This window comes from Mustela erminea, chromosome 11 (genome assembly GCF_009829155.1).
Source record: "Mustela erminea isolate mMusErm1 chromosome 11, mMusErm1.Pri, whole genome shotgun sequence".
In the NCBI taxonomy this organism is placed as follows: domain Eukaryota; kingdom Metazoa; phylum Chordata; class Mammalia; order Carnivora; family Mustelidae; genus Mustela; species Mustela erminea.
In genome coordinates, this window is record NC_045624.1 from 20,884,421 (window position 1) to 20,908,818 (window position 24,398).

At 35.3% G+C, this 24,398-nt stretch overlaps 1 protein-coding gene across 3 annotated transcripts in view; it reads right to left on the reverse strand.

Annotated features, from left to right (window-relative positions):
- Positions 1-24,398, reverse strand: part of MKLN1 (muskelin 1) — a 338,468-nt gene that overhangs the window by 35,586 nt on the left and 278,484 nt on the right. For all 3 annotated transcript variants that reach the window (XM_032305386.1, XM_032305385.1, XM_032305384.1), the window contains 3 exons: positions 21,252-21,473; positions 18,606-18,735; positions 457-604 (listed from right to left, as the gene is read on the reverse strand). In XM_032305386.1, coding sequence (XP_032161277.1) covers positions 457-604; positions 18,606-18,735; positions 21,252-21,473 — 500 coding nt within the window. The remainder of the gene's footprint in view (positions 1-456; positions 605-18,605; positions 18,736-21,251; positions 21,474-24,398) is intronic.

Consider the following 24,398-nt stretch of genomic DNA (forward strand, 5'->3'; position numbering starts at 1 on the left):
AGCTGGCTGGTAGAATGGTCAGAATGCATATAATATTTATAAATTAAGCTCACCATGTCATATGGGCCCAGTTCATGATGCTCCCAAAACAATTACAACAATACCATCGAAGATCACTGATCACCATAATAAATATAATAACAATGAAAAGACTTTAAATACTTTGAGAATTATCAAAATGTGACATACTGACATAAAGTGAGCAAATTCTGCTGGAAAAATGGTGCTGACAGACACGCTCAACACAAAGTTGCTATAAACCTTCAACCTGTAAAAACTGAAACATGTACAAAGTGCAATAGAGCAAAGCACAATAAAATGAGGTATGCCTGTACTGACATTCCAATGTGTGACATCCCAAATTAACACGAGTCTTTCTATTTCTGTCTTTTGAAGAAACTAACATCCTCAAATAAATGTTACATTGGGATTGAGACACGGACCAAAGCTCCTTACCAACTATTCCTCACAATGTCATAAATCCAGAATGAATTTCTGACATTCTCCTCCCTCTTTTCCTTGTCTTTGCTGAGTCCAGATAAGACATGTATTTCATTCAGTTCTGGATCAATGGTTGCTCTCTGTGTGAATCCTGTCATTGGAACTATAAATTGAGAGAGAAAATAAGATGACAACATTCATGTTAAATAACAGAGTAGAACCACTGTATAAAAGATATATCCAACAGACTACAGAACTTTTGTATTACACAACAAATAATGGTTTATTATGTTCTCCCTGCTCTAGAATGTAAACTGTACAAGGGCAGAGGTAGTTTGGTTCACTATGTAGTTCCTAATGCCTGGCAAGTAGTTACTTAACTATTTGTTGAAAGAATAAATGAATGCTAACTACCAGAAGAGAGCTATAATGCAGGAAAGAGGTATGCTATGTAATCATTTTTATTGAGGGAGCAAAGGTCAATGCTTTATTAACTGATTTTTTATCTCAGCTCTAACGTAATAGCAGAGGTAAAACATTCAAATGTTGACCTGGAAAAACACAAATTTGACAGAAAATGAAACACACCTTTAATAAGGCCAGAGTCATTTAAAATATCCCTTTATGATATACAGTGAAATGACATAATTTCCAAGTAAAAATAAGAACATTTTGGTGTATAATACGCCTTTTTGTTTTCCTGAATAGTTCAAACTGCCTAGAGATAATAATATTTTATTTTTCTAAGAAATCCACTAAATGAGTGATTGTCATTCTGCATTATCCAGTGTTTGTGAAACACTGACACAACAAATGTAAAGTTTTCTCACCACTGTTATATGGAAATATTAGTTGAAATGTAATTTTGTGGATCATGATATAATTGCCATGAATCTAATACAATGTCATTGTTTCAACACTATATTTCTTTTATACATGAACAATCATCATATGCTCAAAATGCTAAATAATTATCAGACTGAAGTAAAATATTTCAATCAATCCAGAATATTATGGCAGGAGATGCTAGCCACATTGATCTTCATTTGTCTTTATCTACTTTAGCAGGGTCAAATAATCCAGCATTTATTTTTTCCCAGTTTACCTAAATTAATGTGCCCTTTCACATTCCTATTCAATACATTTGTGGAGTATTTTATTTTTTTATTATCTATTTTAAATTTCTTTTTTAAGATTTTATTTATAATTTGAGAGAGGGAGAGGAAGGCTCCTTCTGGACCAAAGAGCCCAATGCTGGCCCAATTCCAAAACCCTGGGACCATGACCTGGGCTGAAAGCAGACACTCAACCAACTGAGCCACCCCGGTGCCCGTGTTTGTGGAGTGATTTAGAGACTATCCAATGCATTCCACAATAAACATGCTAAAAATAATGCACACACATATAACACAAATATGTTTGTATTTATACACATATATGCACATCGATCTAATCTTAGTAATGATCTCAACCCTCATGTCATGGTCTTTAGTGGTTATGTAAAGTCTGGTATTTTCCTAATGATGCTTTCTAAAGTTCCAAGGTTCTGCCCTCTGTTCCTCAGATAACCTTGGAAGAAAGATAAAACAGTAAAGAAATGAAATCACTTTTGTTAGTGGTAGAAGTAGAGGACATACATAACTGTACTGTATTTAAAATTTATTGCATTTAAATTTTTCATTCCATTGCATCTTAATTCTGAGCCTTTAAATTAAGAATTCTCGGGACGCCTGGGTGGCTCAGTCGGTTAAGTGGCTGCCTTTGGCTCAGGCCATGATCCCAGAGTCCTGGGATGGAGTCCTGCATCCTTTCTCGGCAGGGAGCCTGCTTCTCCCTCTGCCTCTGCCTGCCACTCTGCCTGCCTGTGCTCTCTCCCTCTCTGACAAATAAATAAATAAAATCTTAAAAAAAAAAAAAAAAGGAATTTCCTAAGACTAGTTGGCAAACTCTGTTTTGATCTGGCCTACCTAGGGTCAAAGCAGGCCTCCTCATACAATCATTTACATTTTCTCTGTGGCTGTTTTCAATCCTACGAAAGCAAGGTAACACTTGCAATACTGTATGTATGGCTCACAAAACTGAAGATATTTACACACATATAAAAAGTGTGCTGATCCCTGTTCTTTAATCTTTTAAAAGTATCAAAAATGTATGACTTACTATAAACTAATGCAACAAGCCACTTACCCTAAGTCAGGACTCACTACGGAAATGGAAATTTTGGAAACCAGCGGAGAGGGAAAGAAATTTTGAATTCTATAAAATGGAAGTGGAGTCATCAAAGAGAGGGATGCAAAGGAGTACTGGCCGGGGGCGGCGGTGGTGGTGGAAGCATGTGAGAATGTGGAAGAATGCCCAAACCAAATTTTACATGCTTCTCTTTCTGGACTGTCACATTTTGCCCAGAAGCAGCTTGGGGGCAGTAGAGAAAAATGACAAGGATTACTTCTCAAATATAGAAGCAGTGGCAGGTTTACAATACTCAGGGACATCATGCTTATAAAATCTATACCATAAGGTATTATAAAACATTACTTTGATTACAAAGCATACTAGGAACCACATATTTCCCATTTCTTTGATCTTCCACATCTCATGCACTTCTTACTCTACATAATGTTGATTTTACCTTCCAGTTATACATTCAAGTCTATTAGTGACTTTTAAACAGCTTTACACAGAGATAATTCATATGCCATACAATTCACCCATTTATAGAGTACAGCTTGGTATTTTTTTGGTATATTCACTATAGAATCATCCTCACAATGCGATTTTTGATCATTTACAATACAGAAATGAGATGCATGTCCCCAAAGTTTTTGAAAGCCAACCTAGGAACTTAAATACCAGTAAGTATTCGAAACAAAATAGAAGTAGAAAAATCTTTTAGATTTTCTCAATTAACTATGTGATTTCATGCAAGAAACTTTTTACTTTTTTAAAAAAATATTTTATTTATTTGAGAGAGAGAGCAAGTGGGCGACAGAGCACAGAGGGAAAGGGAGAAGACTGCCCGCTCAGCAGGGAGCCTGCTGCAGGGCTTTATCCCAGGACCCTGAGATCATGACCTGAGTCGAAGGCAGATGCTAAACAGAGCCACCCAGGTGCCCCTACTCTATTTTTTCAAGTTTTTGTCTATTTACTTGTTTGTTTTTTGTAATCTCTACACAGAATATGGGGCTTGAACTCATGAACCCCAGATTAAGAGTCACATGCTCTTCTGACTGAGCTGGCCAGGTACCACTTCGCAAGAAACATTTTTAGACTCTAAAGTTTTCTTATCCAAAAATTGAAAGTAGGGCTATATAATATACCAGGTCTCTTCAAAGCTGAAATTTCTGCTAAGATCCTGCAGGGTGAGAGCAGTGACAGTACCAATGTGCAGTGTGGACAGGCAAAGAGAGAATCCTGAGATACAGACAGCATTTAGGAGGCTGTTATGATGGTAACAAGTAAGGAAATATCAATAAAGCAGCATTATTTCCACAAAATAGATGTTATCAGCAGAAGGAGGATAGGTATTATGTCCTAAGCACAAAAATCCACTAGATGGACACCATAGGGACCAAGCTTGAAGCAGCATAGATGTGTGAAGAAAAGAGTAAAAATGTTTCACTGATTTTTTGGGGAAGCATCCAATATTTTACTCTAAGAATACTCAAAGGCAAAATTTCTCAGGGCAGGGAAAGATTTCTATTAATCTTTAAGTTTACATACTCTAACAAATATAATCTTTATTACGTTCTACAGACAAGGAAAAATGTTTACATATAAAATGTTTGTATGTAATTAGAAAAATATGGAAGAACATACATCAAACCATAACCAATAGTCATGTGTGGGGCAGTTAGGACACTTTTACTTTTGTTCTATAATATGTATTTTTCCAGTATATATTGCTTTTATAATTAATTATAAGGAAAAGAAAAATCCAAACCAAAATATAAAAAATATCTATCAGGGCATATATACCAGGGACTTTTGGTAGTAAGTGAAAAGCTCTCACACATCCTTCTATATTTGTCAGGAAAAAAATTTTACATTAATATTTGGAATCTTATTATTTAGATGGAAAGGGAATTCAGGTTTCAAAAGACAGATTTACTGGCACTAAAATGAATTATTTTTAAGCCATTTTGCTGGTATGAAGTTACAAAACTAAAACTAGGCATCACTTTATTTGAATTAAAGTATTTTTTATTTTTTCTCTAAAAAATAAAAATGAAAACTTGTATCTGAGGAGTTCCTAACAATCAGGGAGTTAATTCAAATTTACACTGAATATATCTATGTTAATGGCCTCTTGCCTAATTTTTACAAAGTGCACTTAAGCTTAATTCCTACTTCCACTCTATGCCACATGAGTAACAATTCAAAAACATTAACAAAAAAATTTGTAAGTTTTCCAAATCCACCTTCAAAGGCACTCTAGTTTTCTCTAAGAAGCTATTAAAAATCTCAATTTCTGTAATACTCTAAATCTCATTTGTTACCTCTTTGGAAACAGAAGAAAAAAACTTATTTTCATTTTAAATGCAGAGATTAAATGTTCTTATTAAATAAAAAGTAAAAAATTTGGATATGTATATATACATACATACATATAAGAATTATAGCTCAGCACTCACTAATAAGCCTTTTAGACTTTTGGATTTTTACTAGCAGAAGCTGCTTATGAAATCTAAACTTTGGGCCTTTTGGTTTCAGATAGCAAACTGAACACAAACTACATTATTCCTCTTTCCCAACATCCCACAACACTCGCAGGAAAGATATTCTGGCAAAAAGAAAGAGAAACCGTAGGAGGAAGAAGAAAGTACGTTACCAAGAGGTAAGAAATTTTGAGGCTCTGACAGTCAAGAAAAAGAGAGCCCACTCACCAGGGTAAAAGATAAAAAATTTCCAAGTAAGTTATCAAATACAAAAAGCAGGATTACACTGTGAGGAGGGCTCCTGTGGAGAGAGCTTCTACTAAGGATGCAGGAGCCTGAATGAGAAGGAGAGCAGAGTTTCAAGTCACTGCAAAACTTCACATGGATATTAGGGAAGACAGCCTGGTGGACGAAATGTGCCATGCATCTATACACCATAGCTGGTCAGTGTCTTATGTAAGGGAGAAGCCGGCTGGGAAAGATACCTACCCTATGGCACAGAAGTTACTGTCGTTTACCAGTCCTTTTTTTTAAACTGAGATTTATGCATTTATTTATTTATTTGAGAGAGAGAGAGGGAACACAAGCTGGAGGAGTGCGAGAGGGAGAAGGCCACCCACTGAGCAGGGAGCCCAAAGCAGGGCTCCATTCCAGGACCCCGGGATCATGACAGGAGCCAATGGCAGCTGCTTAATGACTGAGTCACCAGGGGCCCCTTGTTTACCATTCTTAATTGATGTAGTCCTTTATTCATAGATTTTAATGTTTAGATAGAAATCACAAGACATATGAGAAAAATTTCAACCACTTTATAAGGAAAAATTATCTATAAAGATAGGGGCCTAGATAAACATATAGAATGGAAAAAATAAATCACAGAAAGAAAAAGAACTTAAAAAAAAAAACCCCAAAACTCATTATCTTTGTAAAAAATAAAAAGGATATTATACATATAAAACAAGAACAGGCATCCATAAAAAGGAATAGAAAATAAGATTTTTTTTTAAAGATTTTATTTATTTATTTGACAAGAGAAAGATCACAAGTAGACAGAAAGGCAGGCAGAGAGAGAGAGGGAAGCAGGCTCCCTGCTGACTCGATTCCAGGCCCTGAGATCATGACCTGAGCCGAAGGCAGCAGCTTAACCCACTGAGCCACCCAGGCACCCTATAAAATAAGATGTTAAAGAGTAAATCTAGGACCAAAAAAATCAGATGACAAAATGAAAAAATACTGAGCATAGTTAGAAAGACAGTCAGTGGCTATAGGCTAAAAATGGTATTACCAGTATAGCAAAAGATAGAGAAATGATGACAGAAAAGTTATAGGACACAGAGGATAAAACCACTGAAGTAAGAAATCTGTCTGAGAAGAACACTCAGGAGAGGGGAAACAATGTAGCGGGAAAAAATAATTAAAGAAAATCTACCTGAATGATAGAAACAAGCAGGTGTCCTGTTTGAAAGAGCCCTGCGTGCTAAGCATGTTTTATAAACAACAACAAAAACCACAAAACTTTTTTTTTTTTTTTAAAGATTTTATTTATTTATTTGAGAGAGAGAGACAGTGAGAGAGAGCATGAGCGAGGAGAAGGTCAGAGGGAGAAGCAGACTCCCCCATGGAGCTGGGAGCCCGATGCGGGACTCGATCCCGGGACTCCGGGATCATGACCTGAGCCGAAGGCAGTCATCCAACCAACTGAGCCACCCAGGCGTCCCAAAAACCACAAAACTTTATATACAGGTGTTCCTCCCTTTTTGAAAGTTTTCATGACACACTTTGCTTCTATCAAAGATCTACATTAGTACTTGTTTTAGCTAACTGAAAGAAATCTGAGGATGAATTTTCACCTTTACAAAAAAAAGGTGAAGAGCAAAAACAGCATGTGTTTGTTTCACAGTGAGCCCTTAGAGAGGCAGATCGCACCCTCCCCAGGAACTACAACCAGCCTCTCTGCACCAAGCTGCCCCAGTTGTGAACCGTGTCTGTGCTTTATCTCAATTTATTTTGTGCATCAGTTAGCAAGATGTGTCCTAAGGTATCAGAAAAGTCTGAGAGAGAGGTTGTTTTTTGGGTCTGGGAAGAGTCAAATTTTTTCCTTATAAATAAAGTGGTAATTGCTTCTTTGCTTTATGCCAGTTTGGCTTACAGAAGTTTTCACAGAAACACTGTTTTTGAATAGAGGGAGAAACAGAAAAGAGAGAGAGAGATATAAAGATCCCCTAATGAAACTTTAAAACTCTAGGAATAAAAAGAAAAAATTTTAAAGCTTCTACAGAGGGGAAAAAGCAGTTTATTACACACAGAAGAATAGTAAGTATCAAACTTACTAGACCTTTTATCTGTAACAATGAATGTTAGAATACAATGGAATAATAACTGTAAAATTCTGAGGAATATAAAAAGATAAGGAATTAAAAGTCTATTTCCAACAAGGAGGGCAAAATAAATGAATTTTTGGATTAGCGGAAATATGAAAAGTTATGTCAATGACTGCATATGAAACAATTCTTTGAGGAGCTATTTCAACAAAACTAAAAAGGAATCCAAGAAAGGAATGATATGGGATGTAAGAAACAGTGGCAGTGATAGATGACACAGGAAAGCAAAAGGAAGCTTCAAAGAAAATAAAGATCCATTAGATTTTGAGCCTTTATAAGACATTTGGAATGAAAAAGTTTTAATAGTATTTTCGCAACTGTAAGTCCAATCACAATACCTGAATTATATATGGTACCCCACTCCCCCTTTCATTGTTTAGAATTTTGGCCCTGATGTTTTTCTTCTGGCAACAATCAATTTTCTTAAGATAACTTGATCACCACTTAACACATACTTCTAACATACCCTAAATTTGTGAGTCTTGTTTGCAAATGGGTTTCCAATATGAGTCTTCATATAGCAAACCCTCCTAGGCATATATACCTAAGAATATTTCATTTCACACTAACATATGAAAGGAGAATATAAATTTCTTGGTTTAAAGTCATTTTCCTTGATCACTTCTTAAAAAAGGATTTTATTTATTTATTTGACAGAGACAGTGAGAGAGGGAACACAAGCAGGAGGAGTGGGAGAGGGAGAAGTAGGCTTCCCTCTGAGCAGGGAGCCTAATGTGGGGCTCAATTCCAGGACCCTGGGATCATGACCTGAGCCGAAGGCAGATGCTTAACAACTGAACTACCCAGGAGCCCCTCCTTGATCACTTTTTAACTGTACTGTTTTCTTCCATCCACTACTGCTGTTGAGCTATCTGATGTCTATCCATCCATCCATCCACTCATCCATCTTTCCTTTTGCATGTCATCTTTCTCTCTGAAATCTTTCATAATCTTCCCTATGTCTTTGATATTCTTAAGCAAACTTTAATATATCTAGGTAGGTGTCCCTTTATTCTTCCTGTCAGGTACACTATAAGCCCTTTCACCAATCTGAGGCCTTTTGCTTCCGAATTCTAGCAAATGTACCTCCCTTACTTTTTCAATTATTCTGCCCTCTTAAAATTTTATTTTTCTCTCCTGTTACTGCTGTTAGGATATTCACACTTGAACAATTCCTTCCCATATCCTCTAGTTTCTCTTCTATATATATATATATATATATTTTTTTTTTTAAATTTTATTTATTTGAGAAAGAGAGAGAGAGAGAACTAGCTTGAGTGAGGGAAGGGGTATAAGGAGAAGCAGATTTCCCAATGAGCAGGGAACCAGACACAGGACTTGACCTCAGGACCTCAAGATCATGACCTGAGCTGAAGGCAGGTGCTTAACTAACTGAGATACCCAGGCGCCCCTCTTTTGTATTTTCTATCTCTTTATCTTTTTTCTTTCCTATTTTTTCCCTAAAGAATATTCATTCTCATTTTTCAACTAATTAATTCATTCACAGCCATTCTATTTAAAATATTTGTTGCAGTCTTCATTTCAAATATATTTTTCGTATCTAGTATTTCCATTTGGTTCCGTTTTTACAATTTTTAGACTTTATTTCATATTACTAGTACATCCCTTTGTATCTTTATATTAATTATGCTTGTTTTGAACTCCTGGTTCAACTGTAATAATTCTGCTTTAGATCATATATGTTGTCAGCTTATTGATTTCTTTTGAGACATCTGTAGTCCTCAGCTGTCTAGTTATATCTCTGTGAGGTAGTATTTTCAATATACCAGCTATTCTTTCTTTTAAGATATATCAGGGAGGACCAAAGGTCAGGCCTTAAGTAGCATCAGCACCAGTGAATTTAAGGAAAATGGAGGGGAAGAGCCATTAAGTAGTGAAGCCTATTCACAAAGAACCGGTTAATTACTCTACTTACTATCATCCCCCTATGTAAGGGTTTCACGGCTTTAGACCCTTTGGGGTAAGTAGAAGGCAATTTTCCTGGCTTAAAGGATGAAAGAGAAATGGATTAATGAGAGTAGATGGTCAGGCCACATCTAATTTCACCAATTCTCAACACAAGTGGGGTTTATGCACTGCCATAATGTTGTTCTTTGGATTCTGCACTAAGTTGTACAAGCTAGTTTCTATAGTGAAGGAACAAGAATTAACTCAAGGTAATTCAGGGGACAGACAGCATTCTATCTCATTTAAAAGAGTTTCTGGAAGCTAGTTGCCTCTCATTTTATTTTTCTAGGGCTTATTTCTGGGGTTTGGGTCTGGGAAGAGTCAAAATTTTTCCTTATAAATAAGTTCCCTTAGGAAGGGAACTATGTTAGTTTGCAACTCTGGCAGAAATAATTTTCATTCTATATTGTTTGAATTCTGCTTTATGAATTATGCACACTGCATTACTTCTATAGTAATTTTATTGAAATAAAAACTGGTTGAACAAAAACAGCATTATCGAAAACTAAAAAGTTCTAAAGGTCAAAACCAAGGAAGAAGTTTTCATTCTAATATAACTATTGACAGTCTTCTGTATTAATTTTCCTCCCAAGAAGAAAAAAAGGCTATTTTTACAAATTTAATGGTTTCTAATGGGTAGTTGTGAGGTGAGGGGAAAAGAATAGGAGAGTTGTAACAATATTTTAAAAGCTTTCAGATTCAACTGGCAAAAAGCTCAACTGAATGGCATAAATCTTTACTAGTCTTTATAAACTGACTCACAAAGAAAAATTAAACAGATCAGTAAACAAGATCATTTGTTAATCACGAATACGTTTTGAAAGAACACTTGTCTGAGGAATCAGAAGATAAGAACAACACAACAACTATTATACACAACTTGTTTTTAGTTTTTCCAGGAAATTACATTGATCATTCTTCAACTCTCCTATTTTTTCTTTAACACTTCTATTTTTTAAATTTTTATTTTTTTAAAAGTCTTTATTTGACAGAGAGATCACAAGTAGGAATAGAAGCAGGCAGAGAGAGAGAGAGGGGAAAGCAGGCTCCCCAGCAAGTTGAGATCCCAATGTGGGGCTCGATCCCAGGACCCAGAGATCATGACCTGAGCCGAAGGCAGAGGCATAACCCACTGAGCCACCCAGGCGCCCCTCTTTAACATTCTTAAAACTTGAAATAGGGCAGCTAAAAAATGATTTTATCTGACAGTCTAAATCACATTTTTCTTTTCCTCTTCTTTTGTTGACCCAATAGGGGAAGATTACCAGAATTTGTAACATAAGGAAAGCCTACAGGGAAGCTAAAAAGACAACAGAGATATTTTTGAAGTTATTTCAATTCCTGAGGAAGATACATCATTGCATTAATTCATGAACTAATCTCAACTCTATTTTTGCTTCATAATCCAATGCACATATTATTAGTTACTTTAGTTAAGACACAGGAAAAAATTACAATTTCAGAACTGTTACAGAAATATAAGTTTAATAAAAACAATTTTCTAAAATTTCTCTATTTGTTAGGGTATTTTCAGCTTCAAGTAACACAATACCTGAATAACAGTTGATTAGTGAGCTCATATATCAAAATTTTCCAAGTGGGCAGCTCCAGGATTGTTTCAGCAATTTAACCAAATCATGGTGCTACACTTCTCTTGACCTTGCTTTCTTTTTGAAAGTTGACAGTACCAGCTTTAAGCATTACATCCTTTTATATTATCTGTTTGGTTCCATTCCATTAGTCTGTACAAAACTGTACCTTTATAAATATCTGGTAGTGTTAATACTACATTACTTTTCATTTTCAAAACTATCTTACTATTGTTGCATGTTTGTTTTTGCTGGTGAACTTTAATTCATATTTACTATCAAATGACCTAAATTTTATATTAAAAATACACAACACTTATACAAGCTTGTAACTAAGTAAAAACACCCCTGAGAGAGTAGAAGGGGAAAAATTATGTAAAATTAGTATTAACAGTAATGATGAAAGGGAAAAAAGTACAGAATACGATTTTATCAGAATAATGGCACAACAGATATTAAAGATGCTAACTGGAAAGCAATGAAGCCCAGTTACACAGAAAATAAACACTACCATTTCCTAGCTTAGTAACTAATCTACGTTAATGACAGCAAATCATTAGCTTCAGAATCTTCTCTAAACTGCTGAATTGGCCTGATTTAGTTAATTGTTAGAAGTTTAAAAGGGTCCAATTCACAAGGACTTATTCTATATAATTACATACAGACAAACACACACACTTATTTATTAAAAAACAATGTCAATAATGTCAATGTTTGACCAATTCCATTAGTTGAACTAAAAATCTTTTAAGACTTTGCTTTTAAGGTTTTCACAAAAATGTTTATAGATAATTTAGGACTTGCAGACTCTACTAACATAGCCCTCATGTTACTTTCACAGCCTGATAGCAGAAGGGAATGAAATTTAACTGTCAAAATTTTGGAGCTACATGAGGCCTTAAGATCAACTGGTCCAACCTCATTTTCGGATGAATAATCAGGCTCAGAAAAGTTATGTATACAATTTTGCCAAAGTTGCAGAGGGATGAGTGGCAGATCCAGATGAAGAGAGACCAAGTCTTCTGATTCTCAATTCACTATTCTTTCAATTATACCAATCTGCCACTATGGTTAGAACAGAATGGAATAAACAGTGACAGATGTGGGAAAATACAGTCAACAGATGTTAAGGAACAAAACACGTAAACACATAACTACTATAGAGCAGGAACTAGGCCGTAAGAGCTCTGTATCACCAATGTTTGACTGAGCATCTGCCAAATGGTGAAGACTCATATATGTTTGCTACCTTTAATAATACACATATGAGAAAGTACTCCTATTACAATAAACTGAGTTTCTATAGCAAACTATAAAGCTCTGGTGGTGTGACAGACTATCTTCTAAACATAATTTTCAATTAGTGTTAAATACAGAGCTTACATATGGGGAGTCTGCTAAACCCCCTGTGCTTGCCAAAAGTTATTCAGAAATAAACCCAAATTTTAGATGTGCTGAATTTTGATGTAATTATGTATGTGTTAGACACAATACTAATAAATCCCTTCTTTCTAAGCAGCTGCCAATCCACTGATTTAAATTGTAATTTCTTTCTGAGGGGAGCATAACATTGTTACACTCTAGTTAAAAAGTAAGAGTTGAAGTTTCTTCAAATCTTGAGATGTTAAATCTAAGATAATACATTTAAATAATCATAAAGAGCAACCATTTAAGATGTTATAGTATCTAACACAATAAAAAATTATAAAAAGCAGCAGCAATTTTACAATTAGATATGCCATTTCTTTCTTTAAAAGATTTTATTTATTTGAGAGAGAGAGAAAGAAAATGAGCAGGGAGCCCAGCTCGGGGGCTCGATCGATTTCAGGACCCAGGGATCATGACCTCAGCCGAAGGCACTCAACGCACTGAGCCACCCAGATATGCCATTTCTAATTGATGATCTTAATAATTCAAATTTCTTCTATGATTTCAAACAATACATTTGAAACTCCCATCATAAATGCAGTTTTAATCAAATAACCCACATTACTGAATCACAGATATAGTAATTATATGTTAAGTCCATCTCAAATTACAGTAATTAACTATAGTAGAAAAGCTTTAGAAGAACAGTTAATAAACAGAATGTTTAAATAAGCTACAGAGCATCCATGTAATGAATAAAATTGCTATTTTCTTTTTTTTTTAATAAGATTTTATTTATTTCAAAGAGAGAGAGAAAGAGAGCATGCACGTGTGAGTGGGAGGAGCAGAAGGAAAGGGACGCTGAGCATGGAGCCTGAAACGCAGCTCAATCCCACCACCCTGAGATCATGACCCGAGCTGAGATCAAGGGTCACAGCCCAACCTATTGAGCCATCCAGGTGTCCCCCAAATCGGTATTTTCTAGTATTTAATAATGTGGGAATTTAAACAGTATTTTCCCTTGTCCTTAGAAGGGCTTTTCATGGCTTATAAATAATAACATAGTAAGATAAAATAAAATTAAATGGACTTTCAAAAATCAGGTGAAAGTAATCCCATGGGAAAACAATTGAATATACCACAGTTCTGACATGAGGTTTTCGGTTTGGTCTAACTTAATTCAGTGAAAGATTTTTTTAGGAGACCTAGAGTACTGAAAAGACTGAGTGTTTTTTTAAGAAATCCTGTATTTCAGATAAGCTTTACAAAGATTCTGAAAAGCAGAGTCAAGATTATACTAGATGAATATCTAGAATTGTGGTACCAATGAAGATTAGAACCATATGCTTTAATTACTAATCTGGGCTTGAGGAGTTAGAGAACTTCAGGAGACAATGACCTGTAAACTAAGATCTGAAAAGATGTGCAAAAGTTAGTTACACTTTGAGGTCAGACAGAAGAGTGATTCAGGTAGGGAGAACAGCACGGACAAAAACCCAAAGGCAAGAAAAAGTGTATCTATAAAGAATTAATATTCAGTGGTCATGAAACAAAGAACTGGTGGCAAGGTGAAGATGGGGCTGGAAAGCTAATTCAGGTGGGGCATATAAAGGAAACTAGGAGTCGGGGAGTTTAGATTTAATCTACAGGGCAAAGGGACACAACAAAAAAATTTTAATCAAGGAAGGTCTATCATGTTTATATTTTATATTTTTAAAATTTTTTTATTTTTAAAGATTTTATTTATTTATTTGACAGACAGAGATCACAAGTAGGCAGAGAGGCAAGAAGGGTGGGAGGGACAGGCTCCCCGCTGAGCAGAGAGCCCAATGTGGGGCTCGATCCCTGGACCCTGAGATCATGACCTGAGCCAAAGGCAGCACTGAGCCACCCAGGTGCCCCTATTTTATTATTTTAAAAAATACTTATTTACTCGAGAGAAAGAGAGAGAGAGGGAAAGCTGTGAGTAGGGGAGCAGAGAGAAAGAGGGAGAGAGAAAATTAAGCAGACTCTGCACTGAGTACAGAGCCAGACATGGGGCTTGATCCCACAAGAGTTAAGATCATAACCTGAGCATAACTCTTGATCCCACAAGAGTTAAGATCATAACCTGAGCAGAAACCAAGAGTCAGAGGCTTAACTGACTGTGCCACCCAGGTATCCAGAGTTTATATTTTTAAAATTACTTTCTTATCTTATTAGCATGAATCCAAAAGTAAGGTTGTTAATCTACTTCTTTGTTTTCCCCATGCACAACTGTAAGCTCTAGAAGATAGAGCCCTAATTCACAATTGTATCTCTAGCACTTAGCTTATTATCTGGAACCTAGTAGGTGACCAAAAAGTATCTATTGAATAAATATCCAAGCACACATTTTTGCACTTCACTGGTAACACAAAACTGCTCTATTCTGCTTGCAGTACAGAGTATGAGATGGGGGGAGAGGTGGCATACACAAGAAGAAGAAGACCAATTATTATAGCCAAGCATAATCACGTAAATATTTGCCAACTGTATTCTCAGCACAAAATGACTAATGTAAACATAAGAACTTGAAAAGCCCTTGGGGAAAAAAATGACCTTTTTTTTTTCAGTCATTTTTCAGAGTAAACAAGGTATGTTTTGAGAGCACCTGACTGGCTCAGTGAGTGGACCTCGTGGCTCTTGATCTCAGGGTTGTGAGTTTAAGTCCCAAGCTGGATGCAGGGACCACTTAAAAAAAAAAAAAAAAATCTTTTAAAAATAAATACGGATGGCTGGGTAGTTTAGTCAGTTAAGCGTCTGACTCTTGATTTCAGCTCAGGTCATGATCTCAAGAGTCATGAGATCAAGCTCAAAGTCAGGCTCTACACTGAGCATGGAGCCTGCTTGAGATCCTCTCTTTTCCTCTTCCCCTCCCTGGTCACTCGCACTTATTCGCTCTCTCTCAACAAACAAATAAAGAAGAGGAAGAAGATTAGGAACAAAGGCCAAATAGGTGCTGATAGCTCAAACCAGTGAAGTAGTGATGGAAATAGAAGATGGAGGTAAAACTGGCATTAGTTAATTACTAACTAGATCAGTGAACTTGAAGGTAGCGTTAGCATACTCATGGGAAAACTAAGTAACACTAGCCAAAACCAGAGGGTCAATCCATCTCTACTCTTAGAACAGCCACAAGCAGGGACATGATATAATTTTGGTCACTTACAGACACACAAGCTAAGACTGAGAAATTAAGTTAACTTGATCAAGGTTACTTGACTAAGGACTGAGATAGGCTCTGGAGCTGAAAGAGTGGTTCTCAACTGTGTCCACATGGGTATCAGAAACCTCTGGGGTCCGGGGGAGACAGACAAAGAGAGAGACAACGGCACATGGCTGGGGGTAGAAAAGAAGAGATGAATAGGAAGGAAGAGAGAAAGAGGGAAAGGAGGAGAGGGAGGAAGGGCAAGAAGGAGGAAGAAGAAGGAAGAAAGGATGGAGGGAGATGGAGGGGAAAAAAGACAGAAAAATGAAAGTGATTTTAGTTTCACTCTACTGTGCCAACAGAACCACTGAGGTTCCACAATTCCAAGTAAAACCACAACAGTTTTAGGCAGGAAAACGTTCCAAGTATGCAGTCTAACCAGACGTTCAACTCTGCCATAAAAAACCTCAATTAAAGCACCATATAGTCTCTGGACACTGTAACTTGTAGGCATACTGTCAAAATCAAGCACTTAGAAAATGTGAAATTTTCAAAAGAGTGAAATTTTCAAAATTTCAATTCATCAGATCAAGCCTCTGGCAATACACCTTTTAAGAACTACAATTTTATTTAGGAAAAAAAATCCAAACTTCTTGCATTTGTACAAGGCACTGAACAATCAAGAGTTTTAACCATTTTTCTACCCTCATTTTATACCAACTTCCCCACCCTCAACTCTTTCTGGAACACACTATGTTCTTTCCTGCTTTGGGACTTTTATACTTGCTCTTCTCTCACTTAACATGGTTCTTCTTAGTTCTCTACTTCTCATCTGACATCTTGAAGATGATCATCCCTGCAGAGATGGCTTTCCAACCTGCTCTATCTATAAGGGACCTCCTGTGTGACTTAATCTCATGGCAGCCAGTGTTTTTTCTTCACAGTATTTAATGGCCACTGCAAGTCTCCCCACCAGCATGTGAGCCCTCTGAGAGGACGGATTTTATTCTAGGCCTACAGCTATCTCTCAAGCACTTCAAACATACATGGCACATAGACGGTACTGAAATATGTTGGGAGAGAGGAAGGGAGAGGGTCAAGCTTAGGTGCTAGCAGATGTCTGACAAATATTATTAAGTTAATGAATGAACTTGTTTGCACGGAATAATTCACCATAAATCAATTGAAAATTAAAAAACACATAGCAAAATTGGTGATTCTGATTTTATAAGAGTTGACTATAGCAGTATTAGGAAATGAATCCACACCTGTCACTTCTCCTAATATCTGTACTCCATGGTAGTAAAACTATAATGGTGAAAAAAATTACCACAATTTAATGTGTATTTAAAACAGAAGATAAAATTGTGTTAAATTTTATTCAAGAAAAACTTTTTTTGAGAGAATCATGGGGGAGGAGCAGAGGGAGAGAGAGAATCCCAAGGAGGCTCCATGGCCAGTGTGGAGACTGATGTGGGGCTCCCATGACCCTGAGAATCATGATTTGAGTTAAAATCAAGAGTCGGATACTCAACCCACTGAGCCACCCAGGTGCCCCTACAATAAATAAATTTTAAAAACTACAAGGAAATACATCAAAATGATAATAGATACATCTGGATGGTTTGATAATTTCTTTTTTTTTTTTTTAAAGATTTTATTTATTTATTTGACAGAGATACAAGTAGGCAGAGAGGCAGGCAGAGAGAGAGAGAGGGAAGCAGGCTCCCTGCCGAGCAGAGAGCCCCATGTGGGGCTCGATCCCAGGACCCTGGGATCATGACCTGAGCCGAAGACAGAGGCTTTAACCCAATGAACCACCCAAGCGCCCTGATAATTTCTTTTTTACATCTTTCTATATTTTCCAAATGCTTTACAATGAGCATATTATTACTTTGATAATCAAATTACCACACTTTACCGGTGCTAAAGCTAGCCATGACCATTAACAAAGCATTGTATTGATCAATTTTGCGAATTACTCTATAATAATAACTCATTTTTAAAAATCTTCAAATGATAATCATTAAAGCTTACCCAGAGTGAATTGTTGTACTGAGTCTTTGTTACTATCACTCTTTGCCAATTTTTTTTTTTTTTTTAAATTCTGGGAAGTAGTTTAAGCACGGTAGAAAAAACACCTCTGTATTTATTTCCCCCAGAAACTAAAGCTCTAGCCTTTGCCTAGTAGGAAGTATGGGAGAAGTGTCCTGAGGGTCCCTTCATGTGCACTTTTTAATTACGATACTATCTTCTGTTAAAGTGTTTTTTAAAGTTTTTTTTTTCTCATAAATATGAACTATTTTAATAAAAAGATTCATTTTTATAGTAGCTAAAAGGAAAAGCAAACTAATCTAATTTCTCAAATTAGGCATTTTAAACCACTGCATCTTAAACAAATACCATTTATCTAGGTATAATAATCACAGGCAAAGTGACTACTATGCAGGGTAACTATGTAAATTATTATCTAAAATAAGATACTTGAGAGTGAATCAGGGGTACTACTAATAACTATGCCAGGGCAATATACATAACACTGAGACCAACTCGGGCAAACCTGTCACCCTATTACGAGAAAAATAACTTGGATGCTGAGCTTGTAAACTTAAAAGTCGTTACCAGTTACATGAAGTCCTCTCTTAGAACAAAGACAACCTCTACCATGTTAGCGCCTAATATATGTCACTACAGTGAAAGCATAAGGTGGAAAGGAACAGCAAACATAGAATAAGACAGTTTTTAAGATATTAATTCTTGCAAAACCCCCCACCAAGCAAACACACACATAAATAATGCCTTTGGAAATTTATATATAGTCTTTCTGCTCAAATAATGTAATAACTTGTATGTTTTAAACACATAAAACTGGATAATACAGTTGGTAAATTTTTCTTCCTCTTACTCAGAATTACTTCAATTAAAGACATGGGGAAAGGGTGAAGAATGGTTACAAAGAAAAGAAAATGGACTATATATACTCTTCTACTTAAAGTAGTTAAGACAGGAGAGAAGAATCACTAAATGTCTTTACCCATTCCAGAGTCTTTCTTGGTGCCATCTGATATTATGTCTACATGATCAGAGTCCACATCATAACTAAAGAAATCATTCAAATAGGTCTTCGATCGCTGGCCACCAAATACATATAGGCAACGATTTTTCTGAAAAATAAGGAAAAAGGGCGAAGAAGGGAGAAAGTAATCACTTCCATGAAGTATTCAAAATCATCCTTCTAAAATTTCAACCTCTATAAAAGCAATTTTATGACAGATCCCATGCAATGGAGTACTATGCTGGTATAAAGAGGAATGATGACACTCTATGTACTAAGAGGTGATCTCTAGGATACCTTATCAAAGTAAAAAAGCAAGGTATAGAATAATGAATTCAGGGCACTGCCTTCGCATAAGAAAGGAAAAAAAGGAATGTGTGTAGTTTGTTTCTTTCTTTCTGAAAGAAGCTTATTAAAGACCTTTTTGGGAAGGGACAGAGCAAGGAAGATAGATAGAAACCAGATCTCTCCAAAAGTACACTAACTTTCGATTTTGCCTTTGGAACTATCCATATTGCTTTTACTTAATTAGCGCAAAAGAAAAAAAGCAATCCCTGAAATTCGAAAAACAATGAAATAAACCTACCTCTAATAAACATATCTATAAAGATATGACCACAAAGAGACATGCTCAAAAAATAGCATGTCATTAATATTTTTGACCACCCATCCCTAGCTATATCCTAAACAGAAAAATAGTACGAAGGGAACCTGAAACATTCAGTAATTTTTCTTAGTTCTGTGATTCTGTAAGTATTATAGAAAGACATAAGGAGTAATATAATACTGTCATTAGGAAGTAGGATTTTAACCTTATGATACATAAATATAAAATCAAAAGGATATATTTAAAAACTCAATAATTCTTAATTTGAATCAGATGTCAGTATGAACTAATGATTTAATTTTTCTTACTAAAAAAGATACATGTATTTATATAATATACATATGTGTGTATATAGCTATATGTATGAGTATACTGAGAAGGGGGCACATCTACTCGACATAGAAAAATTTGGGCATCAAAAAGAATAATGACACACTGGATTAAAAACATCAAATATATATAAAAGTCTACAAGTTCATTATAATGCTTAAAAAATATATTGGTTAATTTTGGAGCTTCAACTCATTAATATGAAAAGTAATACAGAAAAAAACCAAACATTTAAATTACCTATCCTGCGTGGTGTGCGTATTAGGGTAGCCAAATAGTTAATGAGGATATGTTTTTAATAAAAGAATCAGTTAATAAATACAGAATAAATAACATAATTAGAAAAATCACTGTTTTACAAACCCTACACAATGATTATCAATGACTGCAAAAGCCATTTGGTAAAATGTGGACAAGAACCTTTACTACTGATCAATCAGGCTGCTAACACCCAAACCCATAAAATAGTTTTCAAATCACCAAAAGTATGGTAACTACACATTAAATGTCTCTTGATATTTTGCAATCAGATCATCTTTGATGAAGTATTCTTGCACTTCTCCTTTTGTATTTCCCACCCTTCTTAAAAAAAAAAGAGAGAAAATCTAAAATCAAGCCTCTGGATCTAACTACCAGCTTACAGGAAATATGGAGACTAAATGATCACAATGCCACAAGGATAAAATCAAGAATATGGGAAATTTGAGAGTACACATGATTCAGTCTCTTTAACAAGTAAATAAATGGAATACGAGGGTGTAAGAAATAGGAGCAGGGAGTACTGTCACACTTAAAAGAAATTTAAAAGACATAACAACTAAATATAATACACAGACCCGTTTCAGAGTCTGACTCGAATAAACCAACCATACTGATAATGCTCTGGGTGTATATTACAGTGGTATCATTATTATGTTTATTAAAAAATCCTTATCTGTTAGTGATATACCACAGTATTTATAGGTGTAATGACACGCTGGGAGTTGCCCAGCAAAATAAAATTTCAGAATAAACTTGAAAATTGGAAAAACACTGAAGAAATGAAATTTAAGTGGAACAGATATATGGAAAGTGAACAGCAGTATACTGATAACTGTCGAAACAGATAAAGTACACAGGAATTTATTACATTCTTTTCTCTACTTTGATAGATGTTCAAAATAGTCCACAATATGTTTTTAAGGTTATGTTAACAGAAAGAAGCCCAACTTTTCACTATTGCATCTGAAGAGGTTAAAAAAATGGTTCCATATCGGTTTTGCGGATATATTTAAATTCTAATCCTATAAAGTCAATTCTTAATTCTTCATACTTAATGAAGAGTGGCAGAGAGGAAAGTAAAATAAATAATTGATCTTCTAGTTGCTAAGAGAAACCAGTAAGTAGAAAGGTATAGAAAGGGAAACAGCTACGATATCTGTAGTAGATAAGAAGTAGTTAGTCATAAAAGTGTCTAGATTAGCATTCAAGTAATAACTATTTAGGAATTACTACGTTAATGAAAGAGTCTCATACTTAGCAACCAGTTCACTGCTGAGGAAGTTTTACTTTTGTCTATCATTGCTAACACTAATCATTTATTTTTTGAAAAGTTTTGATCGCTCTCTGAAGATCTGGATTTTACTACTTCTTTTCCTATTGAGAATATACACGACAAAATAACAATACAATGTATAGAATATTCTTACTGAGTGGAATAGCATGCAGTGTCCTATCCGAGACTGGATGTCCTCAGGCCCAGCATTACAGGAGTCCTCTCGAAGAAGTTTCCAAGTTTGACATTGGCAGTTGAAAGCAAACAACCCACTGAACTGTGGTTCACTGGCTCTGCTGTCGTCTACGCTGCCATTACATGTCAAAATTCTACCACCAAAGGTGTAGATCATATGTTTTTCTGAGTCCATACACATCTATCAGAACAAGGCAACAGATTGAATAGTTACAGATTGTTCCTGTCATTTGGGCTAAAATGAAACCAATGTGTGCAGTTTTAGATTCTTGAGAAACTAAACTTTGTCTTAATAGCACTAAATACCACCCCTGTTTATCATGTGCACTTACTACAATATGCTCACCACCTGGCAAAGATTCAGGATGCACTTCTACATACTTTTTTGGGTTTTCATTTTTCCCAGAAGAGCAAAATACACTGATGACCTTTATGTTTTCTTGAAACTTTATTTTTACCACATCAATCAATAATATATGAGGTGCTGATTTATACCAAAGAGTGAATGCTAATCATACTCTATGGGTAAATAGAGTATGATTTACCTCCTCCTTCTCATCCTTCTTAGAAAAATTCCCTTCTTTCTATTCTAAGCAAGCATCCATCCTATTAATCTTACTACCCTTTAATCAGAGGGCAGCTATGTCAGTAAGAGTGATATAACTAAATTTATCTTTCTGCATTTATTTCACAAAGCTCTTCCAATTGTGTTGTTACAATACAGAAAAACAAAGAAATGTTTGCAGCAGTCTCCAGACTGACTTCTCTAATAATGAATCTGCCTTCTTTAACATAATACTATAAATTTAATTTTCTTTGAGGTATGTTATACAATTTACGTTCAAAAGCCAAACTTGATTCTTTCATTCTTTCCAGTCAGGGAGATCATGGCTTTTCATAAAAATATCTCTGATAAAAAAAGCCATCTGTCACAAGACAGTAAAAATCAAATTCTATTTCAAAGAATATGTAAGTCCTAGCTGGAAATTAGATGTTGAACACAAGTGGCATTGATATTTAAAGAATAAACTGCATATACAAAACATTTATTTTTTGGTTAAAGCACAAATACTAGCCATTATATGTTCAATTTTCTCTTCACATCAAATTGTGTTATTTATCTATTTTCATACTGTTTTCAGGAAAAAGCTATTTTCATAATTGTAAATTTTGGCTTTTTAATTAATATTGAAAAGATTCTAGCATCTCCCAATTTCCCCCTAACCACTAAAAGATCCAGTCACTTCCCATTTCCCAGGTTTCTGACAACCTTCCATAAATTAAGATGAAAATCTACTATTACTCAAGGGTGAAATCTAGTGAATATGGTTGAAAGTATTCCCACTCTTTAACCTTAAATGATCATATTATTAAAAGTGATCCATAAGTTGCTGAAGACGATTCAGTATAACCCCATTCATCTACTACATCACTGTCTGAGGTTTCACTGAACCTGAGTCACTTTACCCTGTCCTAAGGACCAAAGGCCCAGATCTCTCCAAACACCTCAGGATCATGCTGAAAAAGGAGGGATCCACATTATGGGAGCCTATTTAAATATTTACAAATTTACAGATTCATACTAATTTTGGCTAATATCCATTTCCAATGGTTCTACTTCAAAAGGAGTTTCTATTTCTTTCTGGGGATATTTAACTTTAATTTTGATGTGGCTATTCTCATTTGTTATTAGTGGTGAAGCATAAACATTTTTATCTTGGTAGCTTTTTCCATTATACCAGACCAAACCAACACAAAAAAAGAGTGAGAAACTATAGTACTTTCATGTATTCTTTCCCATACCTTAGAACAAACAGGACATAAAACAGATATAATTAATTTTATTCCTTTATCTTGGTTCTTCCCTGGATAAGATAAGCAGTTTCAATGAGGGTCAATTGTCAAACAAGAAGTGTTACTCACTCTAGGCAACTTTATGTTGTTCAGCAGTTTAGGATTTCCTTTTCATTTTTAATCTCTGAAAGAAATTTCTGAAAAGCTAGTAACTTATTAAAGTCTATATGATAATATTAACATCTTTTCTCTTGAAGACTTCATGAGATCATTTAAGTCATATCTTGAAGACCACTCACTCATCTACTCTATTGTGTTAGATATTTAGCTCCTAAAATCAAACAAATAGTGGATAGCCACTTATTTCCCACCCCAAAGTTTTAAAATCCAAAAGTCTTTATTTTGCTCTGTCACATGAATGCAGATTGGGTTCAGAACAATTTTTCTCCTCACAAACTCTGAAGCTTTCTAACTAGTGTTGCTCAACACATCAACCTCCAAAAAAATGATTCATATCAATCTGGCCCTTGCTTACTTACAGTAACCAGATTCCTCTCTGCGGCTTTCAGGATTTTTTTCTTAATCCATAGTTCTAAAATTTCATTAAGAAAGTATCTAGAAACAGCGCAGAGGACCATAGGTTAAGGGAGGGAAAACTGGAGGGGAAGTCATCAGAGAGGGAGAAAAACCATGAGAGACTCTTTACTATATAGAAACTATAGTTTCTATAGTAAACTCAGTTTATACAAACTGAGGGTTGCTGGAGGGGAGGTGGGTTGGGGGATGGGGTCATTGGGTGATAGGCATTAAGTAGGGTATGTGATGTGTTGAGCACTGGGTGTTACAGGCAACTGGTAAACTACTGAACACTACATCTGAAACTAATGATGTACTCTAAGTTGGTTAACTGAATTTAAATAAAAAATTAAAAAAAAAAAAAAGAAACTAACTAGGTAAGGTTATTCTTTAACATTCATCCTAATCTGCCCCTGGCGTTCCTTTAATTCTAAAACCTATCTTCAGTTCTGGGACCCTTCTTCCTTTTTAACCTTAAGGCATGTTGTTCTCAGTTTGCGTCCATTCTCTTTTTCTAGAACTCCTATTAGATGGATATTAGAACTTCAGGATCTTTTCTCTGTTCCTTAACTTTTCTCTCATAATTTCAGCTCACTAATTTAGTAATATTTAGAGATGTGAGCTTTTTAATCAATTGACTGAAACTTTTAGTTTGGCTATCAAATCTTTAACTTATAGTTTTTCTAGATATTTCTTTTTCATGAATGAACAGCCTCCTGAATTGCTCTAAAAATAC